The following is an 18,927-nucleotide window of genomic DNA, read 5'->3' on the forward strand; positions in this document are numbered from 1 at the left end:
CAGTTAATCTCTAAATGAAGGTTGGCATTATTGTAAACATGCATATACTTCGTATGTTGATCTATATATATTCATTGGTGCCGATTTATAGCGATGTAGAAAGGGCGTGTTTGCCATTGTAATTAATATTTTACGTCGATAGTGACTCTCAGCAGGAGGGCGTCTGCTATTGTAATCATTACTCTCCACAGCGACTTTGACTGGCAGTAGGAATGGGATCCTTCTCCAACTCCTTTGTAATTAGCATTAGTAAGGAGGGACTACCATTGCAAATAATAATTCCTTTATTGATTTGACTGACAGAAGTCAAGGGAGCATGTAGTTTCGTTCAAAACTCCCCTAACTGATTGTGTTTGCGTGCGGGAAGTGCACCGGCAATCATAAACAAATTTAACCATCTAAAATGTGACTGGCATTGGGCAAAGTGGCCTTGCAATTATAATGGAAACTCACCTATTCGATGTGACTGCCATTAAGAAAAGTGGCCTGTCATTATCGTGATAACAGCACAACTCAACCTTGACTGGCAATAGGGAAGGTGCCTGCTATTATAATGAAAACTCCTCAACTATAATCTGTCTGTAAGTAGGAAAGGGTGCCTGCCATTGTAACGAAAACTCCCCAAATCGATTGTGACCGCGCAGTAGGTAATGATGCCTCCTATTGTAATAAAAACTACCGAGCTGCAGTCGCTTAAGTGCAGCCAGTATCCAGTATTCGGGAGATAGTAGGTTCGAACCCCACTGTCGGCAGCCCTGAAGATGGTTTTCCGTAGTTTCCCATTTTCACACCAGGCAAATGCTGGGGCTGTACCTTAATTAAGGCCACGGCTGCTTCCTTCCCACTCCCAGCCCTTCTCTTCCGGGGTCCGCTCAGCCTCTGGAGGTCAACTGAGTAGAAGAGGGTTCGATTCCCACCTCAGCCATCCTGGAAGTGGTTTTTCGTGGTTTCCCACTTCTCCTCCAGGCAAATGCCGGGATGGTACCTAAATTAAGGCCACGGCCGCTTCCTTCCCTCTTCCTTGTCTATCCCTTCCAATCTTCCCATCCCTCTGCAAGGCCCCTGTTCAGCATAGCAGGTGAGGCCGCCTGGACGAGGTACTGGTCCTCCTCCCCAGTTTTATCCGCCGACTCAGTGTCTGAAGCTCCAAGACACTGCCCTTGAGGTGGTAGAGGTGGGATCCCTCGCCGAGTCCGGGGGAAAAACCGACCCTCGAGGGTAAACAGATAAAAAGAAGAAGCAGAAGAAGAAGAAATATGATGGTATTTCATTTCAAAAAAATAGTCTGCCTCCGTAGCGTAACGTTTAGCAATGTTAGCTGCCGTCCTGCCGATGACCTTCGATGTTAGGCCCCTTAAAACAACAAGCATCATCATCATCAGCTGCCGTCCTCGGGGGTCCGGGTTCGATTCCCGGTACTGCCAGAAGTTAAAGAATGGCAGGAGGGCTGGTATGTGGTTGAAGTGGTACATGCAGCTCACCTCCGGATGAGGATACGAATTTAGTCCGGCTCCGTGGCTAAATGGTTAGCATGCTGTCCTTTGGTTCAAGGGGTCACGTGTTCGATTCCCGGTCGCGGATTTTAACGTTTTGTTACGTTTTCAGCATTAGATTTCATCATAGGTAGGGCTCCATCCTCACAGACGGGCGGGGCGCCTATACAGCGTCAACTCGAAAGAAGTGCACCAGGCTGCACGCCATTATTATTATTATTATTATTATTATTATTATCATTATTATTATTATTATTATTATTATTATTCGAAAAATAACAGACTGTTACAGTAATATTATTTGAAATTATTTGTCGAAATTAATGTATTTTTATTTATTTGGATCACTCAAAATGTTAAGAGTTTTTAATGTTTTATTCATCGGTATTTGCAAAGCTGTACGATTACTATAGCTACTACCCGACTTCAATTTTAGGGTTGTCCTGGCTCACGAATTTTCTGAGGTAAACAACATTTTATTTGCTTTAACTTAACAGTTTAAAGTTTACACTTCATTCCAGCTGATTTTAAGGAATATCACAAAATAAAATATTGTTCATTTTTTAACACATTAGTGACCCGTAGCGAGTTAGTCTGCAAAGCGGAAGTAAATGGACACTTGTAAAATCTTCTTCATCTCTTTACCATCCAGGATCATTTTTCCCTCGGACTTTGCGAGGGATCCCACCTCTACCGCCTCATGGGCAGTGTTCTGGACCTTCAGACTCTGGGTCGGGTTTTACAAGTGGGGCGGACGGCCAGTACCTCGCCCAGGCGGCCTCACCTGCTATGCTGAACAGGGGCCTTGTAGGGGATGGGAAGTTTGGAAGGTATAGACAAGGAAGAGGGAAGGAAGCGGCCGTGTCCTTAAGTTAGGTACCATCCCGGCGTTTGCCTGGAGGAGAAGTGGGAAACCACGAAAAGTCAATTCGAGGATGGCTGAGGAGGGAATCGAATCTTCCTCTTTTCAGTTGACCTCCCGAGGCTCTATGGACCCCGTTCCATCTCTCGTACCACTTTTAAAATTTCGTGGCAGAGCCAGGAATCGAATCCGAGCCTCCTAGGGTGGCAGCTAATCACACTAACCACTACACCACAGAGGAGGCCACTTGTAAAATCTTGAAGCAGATATAAAAAGCAGGTATACTCTCCTTTGCACATCTGCAATGCTGTGCATTTAAGGATTATATGGCTCATACAACACCATCCAATTCGTCTTTATCGCATGCGTAATTTTAGAGAAACCGGTAGTAACGTAGTCTTTTTTAAAAAACGGACTATACTAATTTCACCCAATAAGAATCGAGTGACAAGTTCATTAATCTAAAGCCATAAATTACATAAATATCATCAGATTCTATCCAATCACACTCAAATGTTTATTTCTTTTTATATTTTAATGAAATTGAAATTAGAAACTTAGCTTAATGAAGTCGTTTCATTTTCAAGTACACTACTGTTTTCTTTTTCAGATACTTTATGCATTTATTAATTAATATTAATTTCGGTTGACTGAAAAACCTAACAATTATAAATTAGCCGAGTAGAAACTCAAAGAATGTCCGCCTCTGTGGTGTAGTGGTCAGTGTGATTAGCTGCCACCCCTGCAGGCCCGGGTTCGATTCCCGGCTCTGCCATGAAATTTGAAAAGTGTTCCGAGGGCTGGAACGGGGTCCGATCAGCCTAGGGACGTCAAATGAGTAGAGGTGGGTTCGATTCCCACCTCAGCCATCCTGAAAGTGGTTGCCCGTGGTTTCCAACTTCTCCTCCAGGCAAATGCCGGGAGACTACCTAACTTAAGGCCATGGCTGCTTCCTTCCGTCTTCCTTGTCTATCCCTTTCAATCTTTCCATCCCTCCCACATGGCCCCTGTTCAGCATAGCAGGTGAGGCCGTCTGGGCGAGGTGCTGGTCATTCTCTACAGTTGTATTTCCCCAACCCAATGTCTCACTTTCCAGGACACTGCCCTTGAGGCGGTCGAGGTGGGATCCCTCGCTGAGTCCGAGGGAGGAACCAACACTGGAAGGTAAACAGATTAAGAATAAGAAACTGAAAAGAAATGGCTTCAGATACTGCATGATATTTCATTGCAAAACCTCAAAATTAACAAAAAGTATGCTGACGCTCACGGAGTTAAGAGAATAATGTCTTTTCACAGATGCCGAACATCCGACCGCTGTCCCCTGAGTTACAGGAAGCAGCCAAAGAGGAGCTGGGAGAAGATCCCAATCGCATAGAGAAGGACTTGCAGCATATCAAGGAATGGTTGAAAAAGCAGCCTCATCTCACAGCAAGAACAGGTATTTCTTATGTTCAAAGTCGATTTGTTTGTAATAAACGTATTGTATGTTGATGTACAATTGAGTACATGGAGGATATATGTTCATAGGGACATTTTGTATTCATTTATGTATTCATCACCCACGATTACTTCCCACACGTTTCCATACACTCTGGATATACAGGTGGTCCGCCAGCGCCGCACTTCCTATCTATAAGTGTCTCACATACGTCAGAATACGAAGCGATAACAACCGGACGACTGCTCACTGCATTTTCCTCGGCGCTACCCGTCTAATGCGCACCAAGCCTCGCTTTTGAACGCTCAGTAGCGAGCTGGTATTTGGTTCAGCAGCACTACAGTTGTTGTGAACAAATCTACGACATATCGTATGTTCAACAATAACGAATACACAGACATCATTTTGATCTATGGATAATCTGGTCGGAACGCAGCCGAAGCTCGCAGACGGTATGCACAGGAGTTTACAAGTAGACGTCGGCCTTCTATACACGTATTTCGCCAAACAGAGTTACAATTACGAGGGATCGTTGAAGACACATGCCATATACAAGCAACTATTTGGTAGAGTGGAATGCCTCTACATGTATAAATTAATGGGTTACTAAACGATACTTTCTGTTTCTTTGCTGTATTTAAAAATGCGCCTTGTTGTAGAACATGTCCAGTAAAATAACTGCTATTTGTTTCACATCTGAAATACAGCACGTTGTAGCGCTCCTTTGTTAACTAGCCATTAGGCACCCCGTTCATCATTAGTGCATGCGGGACACTTGTAAGTAGAAGGTACGGGGCTCGTATAGGTTAATTTGTTTCTGAGAAGTGTACTTGCGATCAACTTATACATTCTCTATCTCTCTCTCTCAAACAGTGGTCTAATTCATTCCTTCTCGCTCTCACTATCTAACAAACACACACACATCTCTGTTCTGTCTCTCTCCCTCCCTCTCTCTCATCCAGCGTACAACACTCACTCTATCAACTTTGCCATCTCATATTCTCCATTTTTGTGACAGACCTCAGGTACGTACGGCAGATTAATTTAAGGAGAAAGAATTTCCGAAAGCGGAGCAGTCCAAGAACAGAACTCTCTAAAATATGCACGGTTGCTCTTACGAAAGATGAGGAGAAGCTGGGTGTGCGAACTACTCTAAGTTCCTGAGATCTTCGGCTGCCAGGAAAGGTAAACAACTGATGTGGAGCACGGCGTATGCTAATTTAATATCGCGGTACTGTCCAAACGGAAAACATAGCCAGAGTATTTACAAGCCTCCGAGGTGGTGACGTCATCTCTCAGCCAGGAAATTTTTTTCTCAGTGAAGGAGATGTTCTGAAAAGGTGAGAGAGCTGGCGGTTGTGACCTATACAAGGAACTGTCCCAATATTTGCCTTAGTGCATGAGAATGGAAAACCATGGGAACCCATTGTTAGGACAGCCGACGGTGCGCAGCAGCCTCTTTCCGTCTCCCAAATACAGAGGGGTAGAGCCGCGGCCACCTCTCCTCTGCTCCGTTGGTTGGCCGGAGTGCAGAGCTGTCGGACCACGGTCCAGCCGTAGCCACTTGCAGGCCGAAGCCTACTTTGCAACCGGCGACCTACAAGTATCTATCTAAATGTTTTCATTTCCCTCCCTGAAGGGGAGGGGTGGGCTACCTAGATGGTAATGCCTTCTCTCTAGCCAGGAGTTTCAAGAGAGTTGGGAGACGTAAAGGATTATTAATGTGGGGATATATGGAGTAAGGAGATTAGGAAGGGGGATTTCGACCTTTGGGCTAAGTTTTGCTTGTTCCTTTTTATTTTTTCACTGCAAGCCTCTTATGTAAGACAATACAGTGACGGTGCACTAGGGGTAGTATGCACCTCGACTTGAATAATTGCCTGTTTTTGGGGTTGTTACATAAAAAATAAGTTCCTGGAAGGAAAATATAATTAATTTCATCAATTGCAAATGTTTTAAAAATTCTACCTCTTTACGCCTTTTCAATGTTTCTTTTTGTTTACATTTGGGTTTACGTCGCACCGACACAGACAGATCTTATGGCGACAATTTCAATATTTTCCTTAATTGTATCTACATTTCAGACGACCAGTTCCTGATCGCCTTCATCCGCGGCTGTAAGTTCAGTCTGGAACGCACCAAGGAAAAGCTCGACTCTTTCTATACAATGAGAACGGCTCTTCCGGAGTATTTCAGTAACAGAGACCCCATGGATCCACACATGCAGGAGGTCCTTAACTCAGGGTAAGCAGCTCTGTTGTCATATCTATACCTCAGATGTCAAGAATAGTAATTCCATTTTAGTGACTTTGAGGCTTTCTGGTATCTTAAGCACTGTTAGAAGGAAATCTGTTTGAAGGTGGGGAGGGTGGGATAAACGAGTCATAGGGAGCAAGAGAGTCCTTCCCATCTAATTTTGAGAACTGTACGATTTTGGGCCCTGTGCGAGGTTACTTGGCTTGTGAGATGTGCAGGTTGAGTTACGAAATGCTCCACGGCGAATTTTCGAATTTTTCACCATCATTAGGAGTCGTGTAACTCACTGCTGAGCGTCGTGACCCCGTTTGACTTCACACAATATTCTTTGACAATGTTCAACTTCTCTTAAAGTCTGCTGAAGAGTCAGACCGCTGGTACGCACAACTTGATCAATCCACCTGCTCGATGTCCTTCCTGGTCTTCTGCCGACAACTTTGCCTTCTATGATACACCTATCCAGATTTTCACTATCCTGTCTTACAATATGCCCGAAGAATTGGACGATTCTCCTTATGACGCGATAGGAGAGACGTTCGGAGATATTCAGTTCTTGAATAATAGATGCATTAGTTCTTCTTTCCTTCCAAGGTACACGGAACATCCTTCTCCAACACTACATCTGAAAGGCGTCGATACGGTACTTATCTCTTGCCTTGAGGGTCCAGGTCTCGGAACAAGAAAGGTAGGCAGAGAGCATAAGTGAATCAACTAGTCTAATCTTTGTACTGTTTGTTATTGCTCTGCTCTGCCATATTTTTGTGCTTTTGCTCATGCCAACACACCCTAAATTGATACGTCTCCTAATCTCTTTGTCAGAACTTCCGGTATCATAGATGGTCGACCAAAGGTATATAAACTCATTTACCAACTCAAGCTCTCTTAATCGATCCATCAGCTGGATCTGTGCCGCTCTATCAATTACCATTAGTTTGGACTTGCTCCGGTTGAAGCCCATATTCTAAACTTGCATCTTTTACACTTGCTACTAAGTTATTAGTGTTTCCTTACTATAGTAGTTTTTTCTCTAAAAAATACAATTAATTTATTATCAGTCAGGCAGGTTCATAAAAAAGTGGAACTAATTTTAAGATAACATTTCGTAAACATATTATATTAGGTTTCCCAGGGTGGCTTGGTAGCAGAGTTCACTATCTAATCTCTGCGATAGGAGCCAAACTATTTGTAAGTGTTGTGCGGGGCAAGGGAGTCCAGGGGAATGTTGTTAAATAGGACTCGCTTGCTCCACTGGCATCTGAACTAACCAAAACTTTGAAATGATATACTGATACCTGAATTATAAGGCTTGGGAAATTTTATTCATTTTTATTCATTCCGTTTCCTATATTGCCAGAAATTCTACTTTCATTAAAATCTTCTTCCTCTTCTTAAGGAAGATTGCAGAACAAGCAGAGAAAGAGATATAGGAGGGTCCTAAAATTCTCTTCCTGACAACTATTTTTTTTGTTGAACTGTGTTAGATTATGTTGTCAATTCGGAACTTTATGGCATGTTGTTAAAATGGGCAGTTTTTGTACGTTGCACCCACACAGATAGGTCTTATGGTGACGATGGGATAGGAAACGCCGAGGAATGGGAAGGAAGTGGCCGTGGCCTTAATTAAGGTACAGTCCCAGCATTTTACTGGTATGAAAATGGGAAACCACGGAAAACTACCTTCGGGGCTGTCGACAGTGGGGTTCGAACCCACTATCTCCCGGATGCAAGTTCACAGCTGCGCGCCCCTAACCGCACGGCCAAGTTTCTAAAAATCATAATATTTAAAAAAGCAAACTCACCTCCGTACAGGCTATGAAGGCCTTTGGAGGAGTGGAAGGCTTTCCACCATTGTTAACCTCGGCACGCGATGGGGTAGAGTGGTTAGCTCCACGCCCAGCCGCCTTTGCCCCCAGGAATTAACCTGGTACTCATTTTTGGTGTAGGCTGAGTGAACCTCAGGGCCATATGCACCTTCGGAAGTGGAAATCTCGTTTCTTAAAATTTACGACTTCCTGACGGAGATTCGAACCCATGTCCTTCCGGGCGAACCGAGCACGCCTTTACCGCCTCGGCCAGGCAGTCCCTTCTTAATGTGTAGCAAATCTAAAATGAGAAGAGAAACCGAAGACTAATATTTAAAATCTAATAATAATAATAATAATGTTATTTGCTTTACGTCCCCCTAACTACTTTTTAAGGTCTTCGGAGACGCCGAGTTGCCGAAATTTAGTCCCGCAGGAGTTCTTTTACGTGCCAGTAAATCTACCGACACGGGGCTGTCGTATTTGAGCACCTTCAAATACCACCGAACTGCGCCAGGATCGAACCTGCCAAGTTGGGGTTAGAAGGCCAGCGCTTTAACCGTCTGAGCCACTCAGCCCGGCAATATTTAAAATCTACGACGGTAAATGTTGACTTGAAAATGCATAGAAAACTAATATGACACGTCCTGTCTTCCAGCCCTGGATGTTGTTATTGTTAAGTGAGCTGGTCGTCTGATGGAGTGCGCGCTGTTGCTTGCCGTTAGCTGTTACTAGTGAGAGGAAGCGCGTGTGTGAAGGGGAGAACAGGAAAATGGCGGAAAAAGATTGGCTGCAAGCGTTCCTGCAATTGACCGAGCGAGCTGTCTACAACAAACGACAGTTTTTACAAGGGACCACAAGAACAACCCATCGATTTATAACATAATTGGTTATAAGAACGTTTTTGATAAGACCGTCTAATTATGTCATTATTTGCAATTTTATATATATATTTAATTTTTTGTTTTGTGCAAGACCAATATTAAGGGGATTATTGTGATCGATAACTAGTATTAAAATGAAACTCACTTGCCCCACCCTGGTGGACGCTTTTGCCTTCATTAAGGTACAGTCCCAGCATTTGCCTGTTGTGAAAATGGGAAACCACGTAAAACCATCTTCAGGGCTGCCGACAGTGGGGTTCAAACCCACTATCTCTCGGATGCAAGCTCACAGTTGCACGCCCCTAACCCCACGGCCAACTCGCCCGGTATATTATTATTATTATTATTATTATTATTATTATTATTATTATTATTATTGTTACGGGGATACCCGTGGAATGCAGAGGTGAAAGAAGGTGCGGGCTGGAATGGGTCTATCCACAATATGAAACCAAAACTTAAAATTTAACTGAAGATTATATTTTCAATAGACAAGAAGATTTAACAAATTTTCACTAGGTGAAATAACAACAAATCAGGTACAAGATATACTTCTTACAAACGAAAGCACAAGTTCAGGGATCTTAACCAGTTCTGGGCTTATAAATAAATAAATTTACAATCCTTGAGCTACTAGCCCAACTTTACCCAGGCATAAATTTGTTCAAAGGGCAGAAATCCCCTTCATTCAAGGAGCACTTGTTCTCAACTTTTAACCTCAAGCCTCCCAGAGGCACTTCAATCAATCAATCAATCAATCAATCAATCAATCAATCAATCAATCAATCAATCAATCAATCAATCAATCAATCAATCAATCAATCAATCAATCAATCAATCAATCAATCAATCAATCAATCAATCAATCAATCAATCAATCAATCAATCAATCAATCAATCAATCAATCAATCAATCAATCAATCAATCAATCAATCAATCAATCAATCAATCAATCAATCAATCAATCAATCAATCAATCAATCAATCAATCAATCAATCAATCAATCAATCAATCAATCAATCAATCAATCAATCAATCAATCAATCAATCAATCAATCAATCAATCAATCAATCAATCAATCAATCAATCAATCAATCAATCAATCAATCAATCAATCAATCAATCAATCAATCAATCAATCAATCAATCAATCAATCAATCAATCAATCAATCAATCAGTACTGATCTGCATTTAGGGCAGTCGCCCAGGTGGCAGATTCCCTATCTGTTGCTTTCCTAGCCATTTCCTAAGTGATTTCAAAGAAATTGGAAATTTATTGAACATCTCCCTTGGTAAGTTATTCCAATCCCTAACTCCCCTTCATATAAATGAATATTTGCCCCAGTTGTCCTCTTGAATTCCAACTTTTCAAACACAAGAAAGAGCTGACCCGCTCTCAAATTTCTGAGCCTATCAAAGGCAACAACAAACATTACTATCAGATGCCCTCAAGGCACACTTACAAAGAAACAGGGGTATCTTGTACCCAACATACTGGGCCTTCGTTGAAAAAAGAATAGGTTAAGTAAATGGCCCAAAATGCAAAACAGAATGGAGGCGTGTACTTGCACTCCTAAATGAAACCTTTTTAAAACCTAAAGGCACTAGGCAGAAGAAACAGGGGATAATACCAAACTATGGAGGTGACTCGTATGAGAAAACTTTAAGACATTACAGAAGGGAAGAAACAGTTACAAAACGTAGTCACCTCAAACCAAAAATGAAGGGGAGCTCAAGAGGGTAAAGCACTCTCTATCCCCGTTTTACAGTTAAAGATATGTGAAGTTTTACAAAAGCGACGGCAAATTACATGTTTCAAGATAGGTTACATAGTAAACGTTTCGGACCTTCCCCGCGGTTTAGACTGCTGAGCTAGCGAGAAATAAATATGTTAAGTGGCCATTACTTTGTTGAAGAGCTGCTGCCGGATGAAAGAGGCGCTTCCCGCCTCCTGCTACACTTCCATACACTAGGCTAGATGTAGTTCGAGTGGCCGAGAGACAGGAAAATCAGCAGTTTTTATACTCTTGGGGAAGATTCGAGACCTTTCATGAATAATTAAGACACACCCACAGTCGTTTATTTGCTGGCTAAAAGTTACACATCAAAATTGGAGAAGAAAGACACGATTGGTCTAAAATTAATTACAGAAAAGTTTGATTGGCTAACTTCAAAACTGGCGGAAAGAAAATCTTAATATTGCCAATCCACAAATGAAAGAACGAAATTTAGTTATATGAAACCTTATGAGTACAAAATATCTTCAAGAAAAGTTCCTTCACTTCACACCAGGGTGCATGATCATAGTTTTTTTAGTAGAGACATCTATAAGAGAATGTCCGCACTTCTTGATCAATGGAAAACAAAACAAGTTGAAATCCACACAGTATTGGCAACTTCGTAATCACAAAATTTACGGTAGTGACATCTTCTGAGAAAACTTATGAGTTGATACAGTTGTTAAAGTTCAGAGTTTCTCCTGTAGTGGAGTACTTGAAGGCGGAAAATTCAAATGTGCGGCGTATAGGTGTACCAGCCGGTACAATTATTATTATTATTATTATTATTATTATTATTATTATTATTATTTTACATGTCCAAGAAAAAATAAAAATTTATTTCTTCTTGGTGTTGCAATTTTCATTTCGAGTAGTGAATTTAAAGCTATGTGAATGTCAGTGTTAATGAGTGATATTTTAATTACAGAACTTACCTGCCTCTCCCTGGGACAGACTCGCAGGGACGCCGAGTACTGCTGCAGCGAGTAGCAGCCTACGACCCCAATAAGATCAATCTTTCGGACATATTCAAGTCAGTGTTCTTGATATGGGACATCATGCTGAGAGAGGACGATGCCGGGACAGTGAAGGGTATCGTCTCCCTGTTGGACATGAGGGGAGCAACCGTCGCACACGCAATGCAGCTACAACCTACCACCATCAAGAAGACGATGACCTGTTTCCAGGTGAGATCCTCCTCATCAAAATGATGAGAGGGTTGCAAATAATTCTGGCAAGGTAATTCCATACAAATGTAGACACCTTTCTCGCCACAAAATCTGGAATTTAGAATTACAGTTGAACTTTGTTTATAACGACATCGGTTTCTGCGACAACTCGCCTATAACGTCATGTTTTCTGTGTTACGGACATATTCTCATAAGAAATGTGTTTTTCAACCTTGGATGAACGTATATGAGTCTACCTCGCAAGTGTTTTGTTGAAATATGGCAATCTGATAAATTCCTTCCTGTCTCCTTTTGTTATAGACTTCGGGAATACAGGCAGATTTCCCGCTCCGATGTAACCCGTCCGAATTCTTGCGGTATTAACGGTACCTGCGTGCGGTTAGTTTCGACTGGAAGTTTTAACGCAGTATGGACAGGTGTACATTGGGTTGCCTGTACTATAGGCGCCAGTCCAAGAACTTACTGACTGTAGTACATGAGAGTGCGCCGTGTTGCCTACACTGTAGGCGCCAGTACACGAATAGCTTTTTGATTGTAGTGGTTTATTTCCATTACCAAGGAAAATACAGTAGAACTCGGTTATAACGACATCCAAGGCACTTGAAAAATTGAAAAAGTTGAAAAACGTGAAAAAGTTTTAACGTTGGAAGAAAAGGTAATGTTAAGGTGATTCACCAAATTGAAAATGAAATTTAAAAAGCTGACGCGTGTCGTGTTAATTGCACAGTCCAAACGATTTGGAAGAGCAAGAATGAAATTTTTGGTGCATTTGAACAGAACGGTCGAAAAATAAGTAGCTACGAAAACCTGAACGGAGCGACTTGGATAAAACCTAATTAAGATTATGTTACTGTATTTTTCTCCTCGCTAGACTGATAATACGTATCTCGGTTACTACGGCCCTCATTTATAACGACACAATTATTCAAGTGCCTTGGATATCGTTATAACCGAGTTCTACTGTATTTTCCTTGATAATGGAAATACACCACTACAATCAAAAAGCTATTCGTGTACTGGCGCCTACAGTGTAGGCAACACGGCGCACTCTCATGTACTACAGTCAGTAAGTTCTTGGACTGGCGCCTATAGTACAGGCAACCCAATGTACACCTTTGTACGTACTTAAGTCAATATGTTCGTTGACTAGCGCTGGCAGTTCAAGGATCACATAGTCTTTCAAACTGCTTCTTTCGCGAAATTTTCCGGGCGATTTCGACTTCATCATCTGAAACGTCTCGCCAGCAGATTTGCCTAATTCTTGCCAGAACTTTAAACTGGCCTGTTGCTCAAGTTCTACCGCTGACATTCAACTACCTTTCACAACAGAGACCGTAGTTCTGCTTATACTGTATGCACGTAACTGTCTATTGCTGGGACTAGCGAAGAACTGTCACGGCAACATCATGTGGTGTCAACTCTCCGAAGTAGTGCACCATAGCGATACTAGACGGCCAGTCCACGAATTTAATCATTTGACTACGTATTAATCCATATTATCAATAAAACCATAACGGAAAGGAGTTCATTTAATGCCATATGCTCTAAGACTCTATATATAAAAAGGTTCACTAAACACAGTTTTGTCCAGTCCGTTCTACTGGACCAATTTGCTTCATGTTTGCCATATTCTCTCCGGAATTACCAGGCACTATCAGGCACTGATAGGTCTCTTAAGTTCAGTCAACGTTGACGTCGGTAGATGCAGAGTGGGTCTCTGGCCTTAAGTGGCCACGTTTGGTCCGTGGTCCAACGGTTCTGCACTCTGACCGGCCAACCGAGCACTGGAGGGGTGGCCACTACGGCTCTACAGTGGTTCTACGCCTCTGCATTCTGGAGACGGGGAAGGGCTGGACCTCATGGCTGGCCCCAACTGTCAGCTGTCCTGAGAATGGTTCACCGTGGTTTTCTGTTCTCCTGCACTAAGGCGAATGCCGGGATAGTTGCTAGTTTAGGCCACGGCCGCCAACCCCCTCACCTTCTCCGAGCTTCTCCTTCACCGCCACAAATCTCCCGGCCTGAGAGGCCGCGTCACCATCTAAGAGGCCCACCTCCCCCTTCAGGGGAGGAATGAACACATTTTACTAGTAGTAACTTTGAGTAATCCTAAAATCAAACCACTAAGTTACCACTCCAATAATTGCAGACGAAATCTTATCCTAGCCCGCAACAAATTCTCTCATTAGCTGATTTCTAAGCGATTAGCACTTTCATTAATACTCTGATATATGTGAGTTTCGTCCTTAGTAATGTGATTGCAAGCAGCCATGTTTGATTACTATTTGTCAAGCCTGAAAATATTCACTTCTTCTCAACATGGAAGAATACTGTTCACTGCTAGATACTCTTTGATTCTCTGACCTTCTGAAGGTTATAAATATGCTCAACAGATGGCAGAACGTCCCTAATAACTTACGTGGTGCTAAGATAAAACAGTCGACGTAGGCATAGATGGGAAGGTATCAAGTCGACCAGCCTTCTGTATGACCATTAATAAAGCGCAGGGACAGACTTTTCAAAAAGTGGGTGTCTACTTACCCGAAACAGTATTCATCCAGACCAATATATTGTTTGTTGCACCATCTCGGGCAATATCGTTTCTAAAATACGCCCGAATGTTCAAAGCACATAAAACAATTGTAAAGGGCAGTCAAAACAACTTGACAACGAAAGGCATATCAACGTTAAAAGACTATTTTTGGAACATTTCTGTGAGTCTGAAGCGACAAATTCAGAAACTCTACTGTAAGTTCAGGTTTAAATTATGACTCTCGTTCTTTAAAATCATCAATATTACATATTCTGTTAGACATACTATGATATCAGAATCCGATGTTCGTGTTGTGATAACCGGCAGTACGGTTTCGTTCGCTTAGAGCAGGGTGAGCTTTTATGAGAATTCAATTTCATCCGAAGAAGAGCCAGTTGCTCGGGTGCTGGAAGCTGTGTTCTCTCTGTAGCACATCGCTGGGGTGCCTTTGAACATGTACGACAGGCAATGGAACATCGTTCGGAACGTGTATTGAAGCACGAAGACACACTTTTGATGAGTTTTGATATAAATGTGTTTAGAGCACTGCGGGAGGCGGGGGAGGGGGATGCCATCCGGAAATTTGTGTAATGAAATAGTACCATGTAACAAAATGTGTGACGCGATGTTACCTAGCAACCGTGCTAGCTGTGATGTGAAGTGTTGATGGATGGCCATGACCGAGAGACATCCCTGGGAATAAAAAAAAATCAAACAAGTTTAAATTTCTCAGGGGAAGATATTTGTTTGCTTTTAAACAATACAAAATCAGCGATTCACCAAATGTTGTCAAACCATTCTGTGACTGTTTTGTATTCTGGAATAATCTGGAAATAACATTTTGCTATTTCTTCAATATTCTGACGAAGTTACTTATCTTGTTACTGTCAAAAGATACACAGCATTAGCCTTATTAGGTTACTGCAAAAATTAAAAAGAACTGAAAAACTGACATGAAATGAGTGATATAAGACATATTTATGATGATTTGATTTCCCAAAGGAAAATTTAATATAATTTTTTGGACAATAATGCAACTTTATTGACACATACTAGCATTATTCTCTACTATCTCAAATTTTACTTCAGCTTTTCATTTCTGATCTGTGGTTATTTAATTAAAATGTATGGTTTTGTATCTTGCACCATTGCTAGAAAATTGATGCCTTAATTTTGATACATCTTGTATAAGATTTGTTTCTATCTGTTTTCAAAATTGTGAATGCCTACAATTGTATTCCTTCTTGTTTCAGGAAGGATACCCTGTTCGAACGAAGGGACTGCATTTCGTTCACTTGATGCCCGCTTTCGACAAAGTTCTGAGTCTGTTTAAGTCGTTCATGAAGGAGAAGCTAAAACGAAGGGTATGTATAATACCTGGATCGGGTCTGCCAATGAAATTTTTTAAAAATTATTAATGGAAATATAAACGGAGTGAAAATTTGAAAACCTTACAAAATATGAATCAACATGGAGATTTTCACGCAATATGAAAATATTTGTAAAATATTATGAAACGTGAACACTTTCTTGGCGTGCGTTGCCAACTAAACATCGCATTCGTAAATATCCTTCTTTCCAGAGTGCTAGCAGCCATGGCATAGCATATGAAACTTGACATTTTGCTCGTCCCTAGTCATGACGTACACAACGAGGGTATGTGCTATCCAATGCAGAGAGAGAGATTCCCCGCGCTACAAGGAGCTACCCACAAACGATGGAGTTCTTTTGTCCGTGGTCACAGGGGTCACTCATGTAAATTTTCAATGTGTCTTCTGTAAATAGCCACATTTTCCCAAGTACTGTACATATCCATATAAACAATCTCTTCTATGGACAAGTCTCCAGTCTCTACGTTTAACACATGGAATGAATAATTTAACACAGAATAGACGTCAAATAATTACAATGGTGGGGAAGGTGATATGTGTAAGGTAGGGGGCAGATATTTCGTCCCCTTAGCAGATTTGGACTCGTAGAAATTCAGAGATATGATGGACAAGGATAGAAATTGGTATATATTTTAACTTACTCAATGAATTCTCCACTTACGGGCAAGTTACAATGGAACTGTTATGACGTAAGGTATTCAATATTTGACATAAACACTAGAGAAACTAAACTAAAAAATGTGTTCGTCATTTCGCCCGCAGAAAATTTATGAAAAATACAGTTAATTTTAATAGATGTTTCCTTTCTAACCTTACCAAACACTTTCCCTATAACGAATTACTTGAAGGCCATTTATGAAACCGAGCTCGATAGCTGCAGTCGCTTAAGTGCGGCCAGTATCCAGTATTCGGGAGATAGTAGGTTCGAACCTCACTGTCGGCAGCCCTGAAAATGGTTTTCAGTGTTTTCCCATTTTCACACCAGGCAAATGCTGGGGCTGTACCTTAATTAAGTCCACGGCCGCTTCCTTCCCACTCCTAGCCTTTTCCTGTCCCATCGTCGCCATAAGACCTGTCTGTGTCGGTGCAACGTAAAGCAACTAGCAAAAAAAAAGTAACCATTTATGAAAAACGTTTTCTTGCTATTCTTTTTAACATGGTTTTTCAGCGTAGCTCGTGGGATGTTAAAAGATTTACTTGCACTTGTAACCCATTATCTTGTCCCTCACTGCCTTAATAGCCTTTTTCGTAGCGTCCTTATCCCACTGGTTGCGTTTCCCATCTGAAAATGATAATAAACTTCATAACTATCAAATGAAATGAAGGGGGGACGAAATTACGAACATTCACTGATTTACTTTAGTGGACGCTACAGTAAGTCACGCAAACCACGTCACTGTAGCAATTACACACCAGCAACTACTCCGCACGACTGAAATGCACTCCAGTATTTCATACACATGTCAGTGCTTGCTCTAGGAATAACAGGATCTTAATTTGAATGCTGCACTAACTCATTTTAGCATGAAAAATGAATCCTCCTTGTACACGGAAAGTAAACGTGGTGCACATAAGCAACTCTCACAACAAGGCAACGGGATGAGGCTACGTGTGTGCGCGCGGCTAAACATTAGGGGCTGGAAATCCCTAGGGGGACGAAATTAGGTGAATGTACAGAATTTGGCTCCCCTACCTTACTACCACAATAATATCGTTCGACAAAACATCTTCATCGCTATCATTTAGAAGGGAAAGCGTTGAGAAGAGAGGTAGATGTCGAGCTAGGAAAAGATACTTGATGCTTGTTGTTTTAAGGCGCCTAACATCGAAGGTCATCGGCCCGAAGATACCTGAAGGACATCAAGAGTATAAATGTATATGGAAGTTATTTGAAGAACAGACGTGTTGTTGTGTAGAGCCGTTATATTTTGGACCAAGAATGAACGAATTAAATTATTAACCTGATACAATATTTTATTCCACGAACCTACTACGCTGGCGTAGCAGGTGGGGGGGGGGGAGGTGATACTCCCACGTGGCGCGTAACAAGTGACGGATAGTGGGGTTCTAACCGGCTTGCCGGCGGACTTGAGGGAAATAAAATACCTCTCGCGGACCAAACACACTACCCCCTGCGGGTGGGGAACGCACATGTAGAATACACCCGCGGTATCCCCTGCCTGTCGTAAGAGGCGACTAAAAGGGGCGACCAAGGGATAATTGAATTAGAAACATGAAACTACTTTTGATTCGTACCATCATGCGGGGAACACCATGGGTTGCCTGTACTTGCGAGTAGTACCACTATATTAGGTACGAAATAGGTTTGTGATTCGTACCAGTTAAGAGGCTGGCTTTGCTGGCAGGACCTACAGTAGTGTTTACAGTGCACTATGTCTTCTGGTATGGGCTAGAATATTTTTTTTACTTTCATTGTTCTGTCTCAGTCTCATCCTTGGCTTTGACAATATGAAAGTGACTGAGGTATGAGCGATGCTAGTAATACCATTCCTTATGCAGCCAGTCCCTGTTATGAATGGTGTGAAAATATCGCTCATAGGGTCAGTTGGTGCATGCATTTCGGTGGGCTTGGCAGACTGATATGTAATAACAACGTCTGGCTCGGTGAGGAAAGCAACTGGAAACTACCTCACTCCTCATTTCCCTAGTATGCTTCTTCAGTGACGCCTAGGCTGTTTATGACAGCTGTTGGCGGAGCTGCGGAGGATCAAACCAGCCTTCGGGCTGAATACCCAACGTACATACAAGAGGCTGGCGTGGGGTTTCCAGTACCCGTGCGTCGTACCCATGTGAGCAACACCGCGGGTCTGGGCGTAGCCTGTGAGTTGTACCGCTATATACGCGACACCGTCGATCTGCGTTGCCTGTGATTGGTGCCCACTATGTGAGGAACACACGGGAATACCGGCGCCCCACCTAGGTGAGGAGCCTCATCGGTTTGCGTTGGCTATGAGTGGCGCCATTGTGTGAGAAACACCATAGGTCTGCGTTACCTGTACGACATACAATACTTGTGAGTAGTACCATCATGTGTGGAACACCGTGAGTCTTCGCTGCTTTTGATTAGTAGCCCAACATGACAAATACCGTGGTTCTACTTTACTCGCGACATGTACTCTTCTGTCGGGCCTTAGACATGGATTTTGCACCCCTTTAGACATCAAGCATCATTGTGCTATATAAGTGGTCTCTTGGTCAGTAATACTATTATTTACGATCTTTTTTGAGTCTGATCCACTGTTTTTTTTGTTTTTTGTTGGGTTCATGTCCATCCATTC

The 18,927-nt window shown here is 42.2% G+C and overlaps 1 protein-coding gene across 1 annotated transcript in view; it reads left to right on the forward strand.

Moving 5' to 3' along the window:
* Positions 1 to 18,927, forward strand: part of LOC136886018 (retinol-binding protein pinta) — a 35,920-nt gene that overhangs the window by 14,699 nt on the left and 2,294 nt on the right. Inside the window, exons 2-5 of the mRNA XM_067158729.2 lie at positions 3,652 to 3,793; positions 5,878 to 6,037; positions 11,446 to 11,704; positions 15,491 to 15,601. Of these exons, the coding sequence (XP_067014830.2) occupies positions 3,652 to 3,793; positions 5,878 to 6,037; positions 11,446 to 11,704; positions 15,491 to 15,601 (672 nt within the window). The remainder of the gene's footprint in view (positions 1 to 3,651; positions 3,794 to 5,877; positions 6,038 to 11,445; positions 11,705 to 15,490; positions 15,602 to 18,927) is intronic.

This window comes from Anabrus simplex, chromosome X, assembly GCF_040414725.1.
Source record: "Anabrus simplex isolate iqAnaSimp1 chromosome X, ASM4041472v1, whole genome shotgun sequence".
NCBI lineage: Eukaryota > Metazoa > Arthropoda > Insecta > Orthoptera > Tettigoniidae > Anabrus > Anabrus simplex.